This window comes from Phoenix dactylifera, chromosome 3, assembly GCF_009389715.1.
Source record: "Phoenix dactylifera cultivar Barhee BC4 chromosome 3, palm_55x_up_171113_PBpolish2nd_filt_p, whole genome shotgun sequence".
NCBI lineage: Eukaryota > Viridiplantae > Streptophyta > Magnoliopsida > Arecales > Arecaceae > Phoenix > Phoenix dactylifera.
In genome coordinates, this window is record NC_052394.1 from 7,370,070 (window position 1) to 7,388,702 (window position 18,633).

At 39.0% G+C, this 18,633-nt stretch overlaps 2 protein-coding genes across 4 annotated transcripts in view; both read right to left on the reverse strand.

Moving 5' to 3' along the window:
* Positions 1-1,156: 1,156 nt before the first annotated feature.
* Positions 1,157-5,100, reverse strand: LOC103702162 (60S ribosomal protein L10). The gene is made up of 4 exons (XM_008784477.3): positions 4,969-5,100; positions 2,618-3,119; positions 2,078-2,159; positions 1,157-1,462 (listed from the first exon to the last, which is right to left on the reverse strand). Exons 1-4 carry the CDS (start codon positions 4,976-4,978, stop codon positions 1,382-1,384), a joined length of 675 nt encoding a protein of 224 aa, XP_008782699.2. The 5' UTR covers positions 4,979-5,100; the 3' UTR covers positions 1,157-1,381.
* Positions 5,101-9,646: 4,546 nt separating this feature from the next.
* LOC103702160 (probable LRR receptor-like serine/threonine-protein kinase At1g06840) overlaps positions 9,647-18,633 on the reverse strand; it is a 37,747-nt gene continuing 28,760 nt past the window's right edge. For 2 of the 3 annotated variants that reach the window (XM_008784475.4, XM_026802639.2), the window contains 3 exons: positions 14,400-14,650; positions 10,762-10,896; positions 9,647-10,231 (listed from right to left, as the gene is read on the reverse strand). In XM_008784475.4, coding sequence (XP_008782697.2) covers positions 9,887-10,231; positions 10,762-10,896; positions 14,400-14,650 — 731 coding nt within the window. In that variant the 3' untranslated portion in view covers positions 9,647-9,886. Of the gene's footprint in view, positions 10,232-10,761; positions 10,897-14,399; positions 14,651-18,633 lie in introns of those variants that run through there. The other variant, XM_039124479.1, reaches the window with a different exon arrangement.

Consider the following 18,633-nt stretch of genomic DNA (forward strand, 5'->3'; position numbering starts at 1 on the left):
TAGGGGGTGATTGGATTACAGACACTGAAACATAAACCGGTTAGTTTGCTGAGATGAAATATATCCCGGCCCTTCCAAAATTTCGTGACTATCTCCTGAGATGAAATATCCCGAGGAATGACATATCGGACCTTAAAAATCATGGGGTGGAGAGACGGTGGTTTTCCAGGATTTTGGAAGGCGAACCCCGTTTGTTTTCCGACAAGGATCTTTAAGCGGCTCTTGGATTGTAAGGACTCCATGTTTCCGGAATTTAAAAATAAAAAATTGACGTGCTGACTGGATTGATATTTACCCCACGTTTACTTTTGTTTTGGTAAAAAAAGATTTGAAAAACAAAACAGTACCCCAAAAACCCAAACGCAGTGGAAATGCGGACTTCTTCTGAAGATAAATGCGGCCCCTTCAACGTGGCATATGGTCACAAGGACATAATCGTGAGGCTATTACTTGGTGGACGTAGCTACAAGCGCAGCCTTCACAAATATGACTTCCATGTGTTTGAGGGAAGGGATAACATTATCCTAGAAACAAGTGATTAAAAAAACGGAATCTATCAAATAATTAGAGAGGACAATTTGGAATCTATTAAATACCTAGAGAGGACGAGTTCAAAAAACACAGCCCTGTTAGCCATGTTTGTAGCACATCAATTCTCATACGTACATCTATTTTCTCAAATACCATATCTTTTTATTTAAAAACATTTGCTCACAGTATGGCTCACAGATGCCAGTTTTCCATGGAAAATACCATTAAAATGAATTTTATATAGGCTTGCAAGTTAAGACAGAAATGATGAAAAAGAAGTCATCCACTGTCATTTCCAAAGAGCAAATTTTCATTGCTCGCCAGAAAAAGAGCAAATTTTCATTGACCAGAACTTCAAAAAAGTGATTAGTTACAGCTACAGCGACTACACGAGCTACCAAACGCATGCCCACGATTCATGAAACAGATAATGGACCCTCACCGCCCGGAAGACTTGTTTTAGGTACAGCCGTACAGACTTATGTCAAATCACCTAAACAAACAGATGAAACACCAAATCTTGACACCAATTTCCTTCAGCTTAACAAACATGAATGCCACACAAATGTTTCCTAGCAATCCCTGCAGTTAGAGAATAAGAGCGGGAATAAAGGAGCAACACTCATTTTGCAACACATCATCCATATAAGCAGGAACTTCAAAAGCTAAATTGTCATATCCCAGTTGTCCAAGCACAGAACAAAACAAATATCCATAAGAAGTAAAACTAGCAGTCATATGCTGCAAAAGGTAACAAAATCAATAGGTAAGTAAACTCCAACATGATCTAGGACATTGAAACAAAAATGATGGATCAATAGTCTTGTGCTTGTTCTCCAACTGAGATATCCTAAGAAGCTTCGGCAATGGCAGCTGAAAGGAATGCCTGTCCAGGTTGGCGCCCAGCAAGCCGCCCGTGGCATCCAAGTAACTGCACCACCAAAGAGACGTTCACAATAGAGTTGATCATCTTACACGCTGTAAATAGACTAAAATGACAGGAAATTTCTAAAACACAAGTTCTGCTCCATTTATTTGCTACCATCCAACTAAAGTTCCCCTAGCGGATTAAGAATGCAAGACAGCTATTGAAGGAACTCCAATCAAAACAAAGGTGATATGAACTAGCCCTCGTAATGCCAATCAAAATGCAAGGATATTTCCAGAAACATGACTGGCAGAAAGTGGAGTAGCAAGTCGAAGAAGACAAAGCGAGCCTGCCAAGAACCTTAAATTGGTTGCAATTGACAGAGGTTGGATTGCTCCAAAATTTGACTGAGGATTAACACAAGACTAATGCCACACAAAAACAGCAACTGCCCTAGAGCGTTATCTCAAAGGAAAAAGGTAGCTTGTGTCTAACAAGTGCCTACAGCAGAACAAATGTGATAGCATTTCAACTTTGGGCATCCCCAATTCCATTGAATCATGGGGTGTATAGGGGAGAAGAAATTCACAGGTTGCCGTGTAAATTTAAGGGATAGTGAAATGATACATGTCCATGCTTTTTGGTGCAGAGATTAAAACCTTGTATCCACAAACATACCTTAGCATTGACGCCATCTGGGATGATTCTGTTCTCACTTTTCCACTTCAGATAATCAGTGCGGTTAAATTTTGTGAAGCCCCTGAAAAATAAGTTCACAATGTGAAAATTCCTGAGCACAAATCACAAATTTAAGAAAGCATAACTACCACCATTCCCCATAGCCAAAACCACATAGCTTTTAACATTAGTTAGAACTTGAAACAGAAAACTATGCATATCCTAAATGTTATGAAGTAAATTACTTTCTATGGATACTCCAATATTCTATAAACACAACACTCTTGGTTCAGTTCTTTCTCCCTTTGAAGAGAAGAATGAAAAAAGCTTACTAGAAAATAGTGAAAACAAATATATCAAGACGCATATTATAAAACTCTCAACACAAGTCAGCCATCCATGTTTTCTCTCACTGCATTGCATGCCCCAGATGTGGAAGCAAACACAACTAAGCAGAAACCAAGTTTAGCAACACCAATAAATTCTTATCCATATCTCAAGAACTATTTTATTATCAATCTTTTCCTTTTTGATACATACCACTTTCGGCTAATAATGATCTTTTGACGGCCAGGGAACTTGAACTTGGCGCGGCGTAGGGCTTCTTGTGCATGGTTACCATTGTTATCCTTGCAACGGACAGACAGAAGGACCTGACCAATCATCACCCTAGCACATGTCCCCTGAGGCTTCCCAAAGGCACCCCTCATGCCAGTCTGGAGCCTATCAGCTCCAGCACATGAAAGCATCTTGTTGATACGCAAGACATGGAAAGGATGCACTCTCACTCTTAGATGGAAAGCATCCTTCCCAGCAAACTTGGACATATACTTGTTGCATGCAATACGAGCAGCCTCAAGAGCCTCACTTGACACATTCTCCTTTTCCCAACTCACCAGATGAACACAGAAGGGGAACTCATCAACTCCCTTCTTCTTCATCCCGACATCATAGATCCTAATCTTAGGATCTGGAACACCACGGCAGTACCGTGACTTAGGATAAGGCTTGTTCTTGATCTGACGGTAACATCTTGCAGGTCCTGCACATGAGAAATCACGAAGTGAGATTATAATATAATCTTAAACAACAAATGTAATACCTATGCATGATTAGGATTAACTTTAATGATAAATCAGAAAGAAACTAAAGTTCATCAACTGAGTTATGTATAACTTATGACCAACATGTACCAAAGTCTGGCAAATGCAAAAACCACTCTAACCCCATTTTCATTAAAAAGAGCTAATCAATTAGAATTTGCATTAGGACTTTGGCTTATGATGTACATATTTGTCAAATGATCTATGTCGTTATTAATCATCATGCACATCATGCACAAATCGAACAAGCATACAAGCCTCGTCGCACTGAACAACACTATAAAGAAATTCCTTGTTCAATACATCCATGGGTCTAAACATGGCGGAAGAGAAATTCTAAGGCAACCAAGACTTGAATAGACAAGCAACTGGAAGATAACTTCATGATTTGACACCAACATGAAACCTTCTACTTTATAATTTTAAATCTCACAGAATGAAGAATCAATAAACTCTATAAACCCCATGAACTTGATCCAAGATTTTTGATTACCACAAAATGTCAATCTCAGAACACATAATTTTTCACATATAACAATTCAGATCTTTCCAAAGGCACTTCCTTCCAGTTGTAAAATTTCAAATGAGAAAACAATTTAAAATTTAAAAAATGAGCATATAAATATTGCGGCAGCAAACTCAGGTGACATTGGTTACTGTGGTCAATTTATAATTGCAGTGAGCATGATTTACTAGCGAGGATTATCATATGTAGTTTGATGAGTGAACGATTAACAGATAATGTCACTCACATGAACCTTATTTCTTTAAGTTCTTTCAGGCAAAATATCATAGCAGATAATAGCACTTTGAGAAGATTTAATCGCATCCTTCATTCTTAAGGAAGGAGCATGCGAGTGAGCTCAATGCTTCAACAACATGCCCAGCTAGTCGTATTGTTTATTTCAAACTACAGAATATCATAGCAGCATAAAAGCTACTCCAAACTATAATAATCGATCACATGCCGGGAATAACTGAACACAAACAATTCCCCCTTGTTACCGCGAATCAGCATCCACCCAAACAAATGCTAGTCAAAAACTGCAAAGCGATTGATAAGCTGTAGCCAGAAATGTACAAGGGTGCAGTAGGTCCTTATTAGAATCATTGGGAAAGGTGGCCCATGAGTTTTTCGTTCTTTTCCCAGTAATCTTCTCAATATGTGCAACATTTCGCAACTTAAATCCTATATTTCAGGTCAATCATTTCACTTCTTTTTGCACCACAAAAGGAGAGGAGAAAACTTTATATAATACTGTTACATTCTTGTAAATAAATCATAATTTCTACAAACAAATCGCGGGCATTCACATCCTAAGGTGTTTTAACAGACCACCTATCTTATAGTCATATTAAAAGATATCACGTCAGAAGAATCTAAAAAAATACAAAACAACAGTATAATAACAGAATATAATACCCAAAAGAAAGTAAGGAAACTCAAAGACTACAGCAATATAACAAAAACAGACCGAAGAGAGATTCAGATCGAAAAAAGAAAATACGATCGAAAACAACACTTTCGGGTTAAAGGAATCTTTAACCATAGCGAGCTAAAACTCTCGAAGCATACTCGATTTCATGTGAAACAGATTTAACTCAAAACATCATAAAACATAAATTATTCCAATGCAACAAACAACAACGAATATCACATCTGGTTGATTAGATCAAAGAGCCAATGCACTCTAATCTTTCACCGCTTTCAGGAAAGACCATAGCACCAATCAAAGAAAAATGGAATAGAAATCAGCAAGAACTATCAGAAAATGGCGAGCTACTTACTCCGACCCATGGTTGAAACGAATGGAGGAAGGACGGAGAAGCGGCTACAGCGAAAGCGCAGGGAGGGGCCAGATGGAATGCCCTTTATATAGGGAGAGGGAAACGAAACGTAGAACCCTTGGAAGCTTCAAAACCCTAATGTGGACATGGCGCCGACTTTAATGGGCCGAGTCTGGTCCACGACCCAGCTGGCTTGGAATTGGATGGGCCCATTGGCCCGCGTGACCCGTTTGGTTGCCTTTGGTTTCAAAAGCTTCTTCTCCAGCCTGCTTTTGACGTGCGTGCATGCGTCTGGTCAATATTAGATATTGATCTGCTTGAAGTATCAGCCCCCTTTTGAGCTTGGAATGTTTCAAAACTTTTGAGAAAAAAATATTAATCAGTTCATTTTTTTTCCTTGGTAAGCAATGATGATCAATTGATTATAGTTTCGCATGCCCTGTTAAGGTGTTGAGAAAGCTTGATCCAGCTTAGTCCGCCGAGCTTTGGCTTGATTTCGTCTTTGAGCATGAATTTTGTGATTAAGTTCAATTTGTTTATCATAGCATGATTTGAGCTCATTTTGGACTCAAGTTAAATATAGCTATAGTTAGTGAACTTGGTAATGTCGAATTGAATTAACACTAGTTCGAATATGTACCAAGTATGAATCAAGATTTGTTTATATTAATCAAAAACATGTACTATCACTCTATAAACTATAAAAAAATTGTCTAGGCTATCAACTTCTATAACCATAGTCATAACCATCAAAACTTCTCTCAACTATTTTACAACTGTCTTTAATATAATTTCAAGTTTTTGCATATCTTTTCCGATAATCTTGGTCCATATCAACTACTAAAGCTTTTAATATATGAGTTAGGCCACACGCTAAATATACTATTTGTTTTTTAAAAAAAGTCTAATGACTAGAAAAATAATAATGGATCTTGCATGCTATTAAAGTTGATCTATAGTTTTAGAAAATAATACAAACTAAAAATCATAATTTTAAATCAAAAATCCATTCATTGATCGTGGCCTACACATCTAAAACCACGGATAAATTTTAATTTAATAGGTTTTGATAACTGAATTATAGAAAAATATGTCGATCTTTAATCAACTTGTTACTTAGGTTGAAGAATAACAAAATATATTATTTTAAGTCCACATGTCAAATATAGTGTAGATTTAATCATAGTTTGAATCTATAATTTGCATAGTCTTTCATTGATTTTAATCTTAAATCTTTTACCAAATATTTAATATTTATTGTATAGTCAAACTCATATTATGCAAACACATATACATACTTACATGTATATAGTATTATACTACATAATTATCGTTAAGTGCTTACCTAGATGGTATCAACCTTTGTCACTTGGATAAGGGGACTCATAACTAATCAACCAAGTTCGTCATCCCTAATAAATTCCAAAATGAATAAAATTGACAAAGCCAGCAAACATTGTGTAGCTTTCAACTCAGCAACTTATAGTAATTCAAGGTATCATTAAAGGTAATGTAGAGGCTTTTAAATATATATTTTTTCCTTTAGAAGTGTAATATAACAAGCTAAGGCGGTAGAATTTGAGGGACTAAAAGTAATTAGAAATTCAGTTGATAATCTATTCGACTTGTATCTTACAAGCATAAAGTCGGTTCCTTGAGCCTTCAACCGAAGAACTCATAATAAATAATTCGACCTATAAATAGTTTCTCCCGGTAAAAAAGTATCTGCCAATAGGGACTTGGAAGCAATTTATATATCACTTATAAATCTGGAATTGTAAGCAATTTAAAATTCGGCCAGAGAATCATAAATAATTCTGCATCTCTCGTCTTCCACGGTTCCATCTATGCTTCTTGCCTTCTCCTCCATCTTCTTCTCGATGACCATCCTTGATTCCCTCCTCTCTCTTTTTTTCTCCCTTTGTGAGTCCCAAGTCTGTCATCTCAACTTCTTTTTCCTCTTCTCCATCTCCTGTGACCGGTTCGGACCTAATTATTATCAACGTAACCAACTTATAATATTAATAGAATTGTTACTATAATTAAAGTTTGTTAGAGTTAGCCTATACATACTCAGTACATACTATTATAGCATGCAGTTCATAGACAATTCAGATATGGAGATTCATCATCTCTTTTTTTTTCTTCTTCCTCTGTTTCTTTTATCATGGTATTAGAGCCGCCGATTTGATTCTTGTCATCATCTACCACCATCCATCTATAAGCCTTAGGGCACCCGCTTCGCCCTCCTTTTCCCTATCAACACCCTCTAGGGCGACAACAACACCATGGAGGGTGTTAATATAATTAATATCTCCGTCGCCCATCCACTCGGCTGTTTGTGAGACTTAGTTTCCAAACTCATGCTAGTTTTGACCTAGAGTTGATCAGGCATTGTGCCTCTGATCTAAATTCTATTAATTTTTTAATTGGATTTTGGACCGGGCTTATGTGAAATTTAATATTTTTTGGGCTAAGCCTGGCCCGTGATCAGCTCTACTTCCACCATATCATCCTAAGTTTGAGAGAGGAATGTTGACATAATGTTAGTTATAATATTAATACAGTTGTTATCATAACAAAAGTTCGATATAGTTAAGCTTATATATACACCCTATACATAATATTGTATACATCCTCTCTTTTTTTCTTCCGTTTCTACTCTCAATTATGCATGAGGATCCTCTAAGCTCTGCTATCGATTGGGCCCTTTGTTTTTTCGAGAACTTCAATGTCTCAAAGCTAGGGTTTTCATCTTCAATTGGTGTTCATGATTGGGGTTGGCAGGTTACATCGACTTCGTTTGCACCAAGTAGTCATTCATTCGCCTGCAAGGCCACCGGAAATTAAACTATGAATGAAAGGTATTGCAAGCCCTTTGCTGACAATGTGATGGAAGCGATCACCTTGGGCCGTCGCTGGTGTCTTTGACGACTTCAACATAGAAGACAATAAGATGGAAAACTGGAAATGGATCCCTATCAAGATCTTGATTTGTTGATTCATCCCATTGGGGGGGGGGGGGGGGGGGGGGGGGGGCGGCGCTCCTTTCAGAATAATTCTGATATCTTCATTATTTTTTATTTATTTATTTATTTGCTAGGACGTATGGATCATATCTGACAAGTACGGATACACCCAATAAAATCAAAAAATAGGATACCTCGGAGTGCCAGGGGTAATTTCCCATCTCCAGCTCAGAGAGTACTACCAGAGTAACAGGTTACATAAACAGCTACTCAATCCGTAACCTCATTGGCTTCGCAGTATACATGCTTGACCTGAAAAGCCCCTCCATTCCTCATCATAGTCCAAATGTTCTGGAGCAATGGATGGTTACAGTCGTTACCCCTTGGACTCCTCATGATCCAACTGATAACGGTGGCTGAGTTATCTTTCAGGATGATGGACCTAGCTCGTAACACGCATCGGATCTGGTGAAGGCCTGCCCAAGCAGCCCTCAGCTCCACACTCAGAACCGAAGTGTCCAATGGCTGACTGCTCTGCATCCATTTGAAGGCAGGGGAATGACAATGACAATCATGTGAATTTCGTAATAGCGCGGATGATAATTTGATGCCTACTCCCATAAATGACCCGGGAGGCAGGATGAGATTCTAAACCAGACGAATGCAAAAGAGATGAACACACATTCAAATCTCCATGTGGACAACATCACAGAAATTTCTACAGAATACTGGCACAAACGCTCTTCCGCACGGTGTGCATCTATCGCCCCCCTTCGACCTTGAAAGAGCAGTTCGGATGCCCGTACAGTCTATCCATCGGTTTTTTTTTTTTTTCGTTTCTTCCGTATGTGGTTGCCGGTGGAGGACTAGTCATCAGTGGGAAGGAAGAGTCTTCGGACTCTGGGGTAACTTAAAATCGTCGAAGCCCCCCAAGAAGGGGACAAGTTAAACCACATTTTGAGAATTTTATTGGACTCGCATGTCCCCGTTGTTTCGGGGGACTGGAGGGTTCTCAACCAAGCCTCTTTTTAAGTACCCTTCTCAAAATCCTTATATTTGCATCTACCAGTAATCTGTTAGATCTGACACCTCTCCCAAGGACTTGCCTTTCGAGGATCCATACCTGACCAATTTATAATGGATCCTTGATGGTGCTTCACGTATATAGAATATAAATAACGATTATAACTCAGCAAACATTAAAAAAACAAAAAAAAAAAAGCTATGCCCTACTATCACCATCAGGAACTTAGAAGTTAGAACAGGATTGATCTATATAAGAGTTCCAGATGTAAATCATGCACTGTAGGAAAAAACCCATGTACATGCACGCAAACACGCTCTCTCTCTGTCAAGAACTCGTCAATCTCGCCAGACTCAGAACTGATGCCTCAACACAGGCATCCATGCCGACCTTTCTCTTGACCCCCTGTAACATCTCTCTGAAGCGACTCTCTTTTTGCACCTTCTCCTTTCTATCGCTTCTATAATTTATGATCTTAAGAGAGCAGGTGGAGTTTCTTTTTCTCAAAAAGAAAATCTTGTCTCAGAGTTAGCCTTGATTTCACGCCGACACGTTCTCAGTTGGCTGCTGGTTCAGAAGGTGGGACTCGCACATACAGGTGTACGTAGATGCAGGGAAAGTAGCTCAAGTGTAAACATGGTCAGTCAAATATAACAGATCAGCCGATGTACCAAAAAAAAAAACAGATCAAACCAAGGCCAAAATTTTCATCGATTCAACTGTCATTTGATCAGATTACATTGTTTCACTCTACAATATGAAATGATACCAAATAACACATAACAAATGTATATATGTATGTATGTATATGTATATGTATATACACATCAAAAGGCAAAGAAAAGAAGGCAGACAAAACAGAAGGACAAGATCGGTTCATCTTTCAAAGTTACACCATTGGATACTCCAGAACTTTACCTATCCATCAACGAGGGGCAATGGTCGGGATTGCACCACTAAGAAGGTTACTGCCAGAAACATCGGATGACACATAAGGGTTCCCAGCAGCCAAGGATGATGAAGGAGGTGTCACTATTTTACCAGCATCAGTGGCCATGGATTCTGATGGTGTGGCATCAGCTTCTGGTGTCATTCTCCATATATTCTCCAGTTCCCTGACTACCTCGGCCATTGAAGGTCTCGCATCTGTCTCGTCTTGGCAACATCTAAGTGCCAATGATACAAACTTCTCAATGCATTCAGATGGGTATGAGCCCATGCGGCTGTCGATGACTGAAAACATCATTCCAGACTGATAGGCAGTGGTTACCTAGAATCAAGAAATACAGGGAAACAGCTATGAGCAGAACTATGGGTTGCCATTATATTAGATGACAAAATATTTGGGGTTTTTTTAAGCAAGCTACAATACTGTGGCAATTACATAAGTGTAACTGTGAGTTTAAATTACTAATTCATATACTTTTCTCATTCCATTGTCTCATGAAAGGAACGATAGAGCTCCTGCACCACCATTTTGCTCAAAAAAGAAAAGAACAGAAAGGGGCACCAGTTCATATCTTACAATCTTCCTTCATGGTTCAAACTATTTCTAATCTCATATGTATGATATGTGCCTTGATGGGGTACAAACGAGACACGGTGCCTTTTTTCGCCTAAGCCAACAGGGAGATCAGCCCACGCCTTCTCTCTATATCTAGTCAATTTTTGTTTTACAAAGCTCGCATCCCTCATGAACAGGAATGCTAATGGGTGTTAGTCTCACAAGCCTCTATGGTTTCAAAACAACATACACCTTTATCTGCATAAAGACATAAGAGTAGCGAGTGAGTTACGTACCTCTCGAACTATGTTTTTGCCATGAGATATAGGATGCATCCCTGTCAGCAGCTCTAAAAACACAACTCCAAGGCTATACACGTCACTTTTGTCCGTCAACTTATGAGTTAGGAAGTATTCTGGATCAAGATAACCCTGCAAAGAAAATGCATCTGTGAGATCAGAATCAAGCATGCACCTTTTGCTATTTTACAAGTATTTAGACCTTTTCCTTCTTTATATATATATATATATATACACCATGCATGCATCTATGTATAGGTGGAGAAATCGTGGCATCCCTCTGTACATTACCATCAAAATGGAGGGCCTGTTAATTTATGAACACATTATGGAAGAGATAAATCATTAGTTTCTCCACAGTGCAGTTTATGCTACTAATTCCTATAACTAGGCTGTGTATTCAACATTTCAAGACATTCCATCTTACTGCTGATATCATGCACATTTAATTATTCTCGGTGATGCAACATACTCATCAAGCTTGGCCACTATAAATGTGAACATGAAAACTAAAATTCAATTCACAGAACTGCCGAAACATGTGAAAATACAAACAACATGCTTGTCCATAAACACATATCGTCATACAACCACAGACTTAATGCAGTCCAAGTACGAATATCCACAAATTAGACAATATCTATGCATGTTATGATAAAAATTTGATGGATCACAAATACTGGAGATGAATGTCCAAGAAGGTTAGGAAATGCAATGGTAAAGGATAAAATTGATGTACAATTTATTAAATGCAAGAAGAATGGTTCGAGCTTCCATTGAATGTTCTAAAAAGAAGACCTTAGAATTTGGAGTGATTTGCAAGAAAGGAGTATAGGAAGCTTACATTTGCAAGAGACATGGGCATGAAGTGCAATGGACCTCCAAAAACATGAACAAAACATGATATTATAGTTATCCATAAATGCACCGCACAGTGCAACTATGATGTGATTAAGAGGACCAATGTTGGAATGGTGCAATAATGGTGAAGCATTTATTACTGGGAGACAGTAATCAGTTATGGTGGGGCATATTCTCATATCAATGCTTGAGATTATGATGTATACACTCATACAATACTGATATATCATCAATGACTGTAATTTATAAATCTTTTAAAGTCTGAAATTCGTCAGCAATATTTAGAGGCTGTTTGGTTGTCCCTGAATTTTGTCAAAACAGATAATCATTTGACCAGATTTGACATAAAACAAGCTAAATGAAAAGCAGGGAATGCCTATTTTCTTGTGAAACTCAATTTTCAGGTTTTATGATCTGTCATTTTATCTAAAACAGGCATCATGAAAAACATCCAAACAAGAGTTTCAGTAAAACCTGACAGCTAAATAATCCTATAAGCGCAACATATTGCATGTTTGTTTTAAGTTCAAACATGCTTACTAGAATGGATATGTGGAAGAAAGAGAACGTATGATTGTAAAGACCATAGCTTGCTAAGTAGAATGTAAACGAGGACATGAGAGGTATGCAGATGTAAGCATCAAATAAAGTCCCGCTTATGAAAAACAAGAATGTGGTCCGGAAAGCATTTAGTTATTCTAATGGAAAAGGATTGGCGAATGTGATGCTTGAGATAAGAAAATGAAGGGAAGCCACTGATGCTTGTGACCTAGAAATGATGCTTGATTCAGACACTCATGCAACAGGGGATGTTCGAAGAGATCGAATTACTGGTGCAAGATCCAGAGACTGCAATTATTAATTCTTTTGACATATTCTGGTCTAGAATTGTCCCATCAAAATGTTTTTACAGTTAGGCAGCAATTAAAATTATCAATTACTAAACACATCTTTTTTCTCAATAGGATGTTTAGACCATTTTAAAGTTTGTACCCTCTGTCTAGATTTTTGTGAGGAGTTCTAAGCTATAGTCACTTCCTTCAACCCGTATATGCAAAACCTTCGCTATTCTTATAAGTCGATGACAGTTGGTGCTGCCAGCAATTTCAATGGCATAGTTCTTTGATTTTGAACCTTTTAAGTGCCAAGTTCTCCATCTTTAGGCCCATCATACTTGAGACTCCCTAGAGTCAAAATTTTCACATCAAGGTTTTAAGTCTCGTCATTGGGTCTCATACTGGTTTCTTACTGATATTATATGGTACCCTATGCCCTGGACATGGTACACTGCTGAAGTCGGCAATAAACCTCTATCATATATCAGTTTTTGGGGGATGGGTGTGGCGGTGGGGTACTGTATTGGTAGCATACGGATCAGTTCAGTACATCCTATACCGCCCAGTACAGGTGAGTACTTAAAAACTTTGTTTCACCTTTTAGCATCCCATCATATATTTTTTCTAGGTTGTCTTTAGGGCAATTCATGTGTCCTCTTCTAAATACAAACCTATAACTCTTTCCTCTTTTGAGGATACATAGGTTCACCCATCTCTATTCCCACCTATTCTACAAGTTGGTATGTTGTACCGTACCAAACCGGTCGGTACGTGGCATAGCGTACCGATTCGGTACCGATAACGGTATACATGGCATCCCGTGTACCATACCGTACTGACACTCGGCACGCCTATGCTAGTGTGGCACCGGTACGAGGTCCAGTACCGGTATGGCGAACCTTGCTTGTAATATTCCTTGTCTAATCACAACTTCATCTTAGGTACATCTCTCTGCCTCTGATATGCTGGGAGTTTTAGGTGATAAAGGATAAAAATGATGGTTACGTATCTTCATATATGTACTCACTCAAACAATTGGCTGACAGGTTCTATATTTTGCAAGCCTGTCTTCTTTTTGGGCAAACGATAGTCAAGAACATTAAAATAGCTCCGAAAGTTATTCTGACTAATATTCTATAGAAGATATCTTTGAATCTTGAGAAGACAGATCTATAGTGAGATGATACAATCCACCTTAATGTGATGATGCTGTCACATTCTGAATGGGGATAAAAATGATTGAGACCATTCGAGATTTAAGATAAAAGTTGAGAGATGAGGTAGGAAAGCAGAGCCAGTCACAGGTTGAGGAGATAAGGCACGCTGTTTTTATTGAGTAAATTCTGGAAACCACATATTGTGGGGCTAAAGTATCTCTTAACAGATAATAACACATTGTAAAAACTATGAGCATGAAGCCTCAGCACCAGGAGCAGATGGTTCAATATCCAGATGTAGGTTATCATTATTAAAACAGCAAACTGATCAAATCTCCATTCCACAGCCCAGAACTTGATTAATCATCAGATAGCTTGTATGGGTGTATTTTTGTTATTAAATCATCTCTAGTCATCAAAGAGATGGCTAGGCACTAAGCCATTTTGAAGTTGATAAACAGTAGAAGTGTAGAACAGTATACTTTTCATTGTCCATCACGGTTCAAGTGGCCGCCATTATTTGACCTCTATGATGGCTAATACATGACCAGACACTATTAATACCAAAAAACTGGAAAAAAAAAATGTTTGGCACCCGCACAAAAAACACTAAATTAATTTCCCTTACATTTTTAGATCCAAAGTTTCAATTCAGCAAAGTAGATGACCAGTTTCTCAGATAAGTTTTTCAAAATTAAGAACATGTGAAGACTAGCAGTGGATTTACAGAGATATTATAGCAAGGAAACTATTAACAAAACTCATATTAGTCCATACTTACCGGGGTGCCCTTCACTACTGTCGAAACATGAGCAGGTACAGTCCCTTCAGTGTCTGGGACTGGTGCAAGACGCGAGAGTCCAAAATCAGCAACCTTGGCAATAAATTTGGGGTCCAACAAGATGTTGGTGGCTTTGATGTCTCTATGGAATATAGGAGGATCTGCTTCTGTATGAAGGTAGAGAATGCCCCTGGCAGAACCCAATGCAATGCGCAACCTCATAGAAAAATTTAGAGGCTCTTTAGATCTAGCTGTTTCATAATAAAGATGATCAATTAGAGCTCATCGTATCATATGAGCAATGTGGCGCAGGAATCAAAGTCAGTTCATGGCTAACAAGAACAAGATGTGGTAGCAGAATGCTGCTTTGATAAAGTTGAATGGTGCATTGCTAACCATGTCAGTTGCAAGGCATCAAGTAAAACACCTACATATAAGTCTTCACTGTCTCAGAGTTGCTTTAATTTCTGAAATGATGCATTAATAACAAATACTACCCCCTTTAATTTTTTTTTTTAAAAAACTGATTGCCTGAAGATAATTTCAAAAATTTTGTGAAATATGTAAATTTTAAACCCCAAGAAATCAAGAATTATGGGAATTCGTACTTTGTACAGCTATAATAAATATTTCTTTTTACCATGAATCATGTTCATAGGATGTGACTGTAATTTTATGCTCGCCATCAACCTATCACAATCCTCCTCTTTTATCTGGGCTTGGGATATGCTATGTCCAAAACATAAGTGGAGTGAATGATATGGCCCTAAACAGAATGGCATGGAGGAAAAGGATTCACGTAACCGACCCTAATAGAATGGGATTAAGGCTTAGTTGAGTTGAGTATTTTACCATAAACATAAATTTCCAATAAAATAAACAAATTATTTTAAGAATATTGTCATGCTCTACTGATCAGGTGAATTAGTGGACATATACAATCTTTCTCAACTTCTGTCACATGTTATTCACAGTTCCGGTATGTGTTCTATATAAATATAAATCAAAAACTTACAATATAAACTTGGAAACATCAAAAATAAAAAGATCTTCCTCTACTAATGAAAACCTAATAACTGGATCAGTTACTATTCTGATAAAACTATTGTTCTCGAAAAGGCTATACTGACAGAACTACCTAAAACAGAGATGATGTATTAGTTCCCTAAGGTAGTTGTCTCACTGCATGTGAAAATGTTGATTTTATCAGTGATTGCCATGCTATATAGTGAATTAATATCTGTTCCTTTGAAACCGATGCAGTCAAAAACTGATTGCAGCCCAGCAAATCATATATTAGCACCTGAGAGAAAAAGAGGACAAGTATATTAAGAATTCTATAACAAGGCTACATGATCTGGAAGCCCTATAAAAGCACATCCAATCATCCAATATTATGGCAAGCAAAGTTTAGATGAGGAATTATAACCATAATACTGCAGAACCCTCCTGCTCAATATAGACCACACCACTGACTTAAAACAACTGCCATACAGATTCAGTATATACACATGCACTCACCATAAGTATGTTTATTGTTTAAGAAGACTAGCAGAAGTCTGCTAGCTTAGTTGTTAACTAGTTCCAGTCATATAGATTGTCTCCTTTACTAATGTTTAGATTAGATTAAGGGAATGAGGAGCATCAGAATTTAGTTTATGAAGAGTTGAAAATCAAGAATTTGAGTTAATTATCTAATTATTTTTTATAATTCTAGGGTGGTATAATGCTCATGCTATTTTGCTTTTCTCTTTGTTGCATATTGTTCTTCATCTTACTGTATTCTTGAGATGACCAAGTCTGGCATGGTTCGCTCAACCGGCCAAACCAACCCGTGGCCCAGCCCAACCGACGCTGGGCGTGCTTCATGCATGATGGGTGGAAGACTCCCACCGTGAGTCTTCTTTCCTTTCTTCTTCCACGAGACTTCAACTATGAGTCGGAAAACTAGGGCCACCGGAACTCTAGGTCTCCTCAATAATTAGACACCCCTCCCCTCCATGACTATCCACCACCGAGTAGCACCGCTTATTCTATCTCTTTCTCCCTCTTTTCTCCCTTCGAGTTCGCAGCATCTCATCACTGCGCCTGCTGGAAATCAAGGTGCAACACTCACTGGAGCCAAGGTAAAGCCCCGATCTTCCTTCCCTTTGCTTCCTCTTCTTTCCAAAGCCTTAAACCACCGCCCCCCACCTCGATTTCACCGAAAATCGACCGAGAAAGAGAAACCCTTGTTTCACCCCTGTTTTGCCGCTTTTCTCCTTTTTCTGACCACTAGTGCGGCCACCTCTTGATATCGGACCCTTGAACAAACTTCCAAGGCCTCTCCATGACCCTCCATGGTAGAGAAGCAACCGGTGAGCGGCCAATGGCCAAAAATAAAGAAAACCCATTGTTTCCCTATCTTTCCAACCCTTTTTCCCTTGTTTTCCAGCTAGTTGATTGCTGCCATTGGTTGTTCACCACCTTCGGCCATTGACCATATCCCTGGCACGATCTTTAGCAACCCTAGCCTTCTCTTCCTTTTCTAAGAGAGGCAAAGCATCCCGCTTTCTCTCTCTTCTCCCTCTCTCTCTTTAAGCAGTCCCATGGATCCCAATACAGAGTTCTGTCTCTTTTTTCTATGGACCCAAGTTGATCCTAGTAAAGAGGCCCCGAACAGCCCTGGTAATCAGGTAGCATGTTGGATACATCACCCTGGCTCTTGTTAAGTATCCTTCAAACAAAGGTTTGCTGAACCAGGCCGTAGCGCCCCGTTCAGCCCGAACCGAGCCGACCCGACCCGATCACAGATCGAGTCGGTTCGCTATAGGAAAACTCGGACTTGGTGCAAACCAGTTGGCACTAAGCTAGAGCCTGTGGCCCGTTGTAATGACAGTCTTGGTAGTCATGGATCTGCTGGTCATAGGGGGAGTGGAGCACAGAAAACTACTGTTTATGAGACACGGTTGCAGGATGGTCTTCGATACACCGATGAGTCCCAATTTACGCATGCTACATAGGATCAGAACCACGGTGGACGATCTGGCAGAACCCGCGAGGATACAATTGCATATAGAAGATGGGCTCCTCGAGGTCATTCAGAAGGATACGATGTAGCTGTAGATGATCTTGCACGTGGAGTAGGATCCATAGATATATCAAGTTCCGAGTCTTATACTGGATCCTATTATCCGCAGCACATCCCATACGGATACAGATATGGTGCGTCCGAGGCATCTTTCGGTAGTTACTATCCTATGCAACCCAAAGCATCTTACGGATCGAATTTTGCTACCGGCATATTCGGATGGCCCCCCCACAGCCGTATTTTCAGCCAAAGAACACCTCTCTGAGCCAAAGCTTCGGCGAGAGATCCAAGAGTGCTTATAATCCAGCGCACGTTCCTTATGGGATGAACATACAAAACTATAACGCCGCTTGGTTAGAGGGATGGGTTGATGTGCCTCCTGATTATGCTGATAATCTGGATATCTACGAGAGGCATCGCCACTCGATCCGATTTTAGATATCATTGTGTATGTTTGTTGGACTTTAAAAATATGTAATTGATTGTATCTTGATTTCAAGATATTTTTTGTTGTTTATTTCATGATTTATATCATTTTAAAGCAATAAAATGTATCATCTAGCTTAAACCGAAATCATAGAAACGTCAGAAAACATCAAAAAAAAATCAAGAAAACATAAAAAAACATCAAATTAGACTTAAATTCATAGAAAAAGTTCAAAAAGAGAGAACTTCCAAAAAAAAAATAGGATGTGCCGGTGCATGAACCAGCACGCCAAACTGGTTCGGTACCGATTCGGTTCGGTCTGAATCGATACCGAACCGTACCGGACGCCGACCGGTACGACATCCGATACCGGTTCGGCGATTCTCGCTTCAAACCCACTATTAATGATCCCTGTCAAACGATCTTGGCTTTGATCGAGTCTGCTTCATGATTCTTGATTGAATCATTTAGATCAGACCTACTCGGAGTCACCGACCGCCATCACTCAGCCAATCATCCCCTTTTTCTCTCTTAAAATTTTTATACTATTAAAGCTATTGAATATGAATGGGCTTTGCATGGTACTAAATAGGTTAAACTGATTCGCAACTATGGTATGCTGAACCGGCCCATACCGGCCGGTTCACCTGTACCGGATCAGTTCCTAATTGGTCCGGTTCCAGCGTGAAAAACGGTTCCGGCTCCAGCCGGAACCGAGCGGTACAAGCTCGGTACAG

Bases quoted from the DNA above. Each gene is read 5' to 3' on its own strand.
- LOC103702162 (XM_008784477.3), bottom strand. The intron at 2,160-2,617 runs GTATGTATCAAA...CTTATTTTTCAG, and splicing joins ATCATTATTAGCCGAAAGTG to GGGCTTCACAAAATTTAACC. The intron at 1,463-2,077 runs GTATGTTTGTGG...TTGGTGGTGCAG, and splicing joins CAGATGGCGTCAATGCTAAG to TTACTTGGATGCCACGGGCG.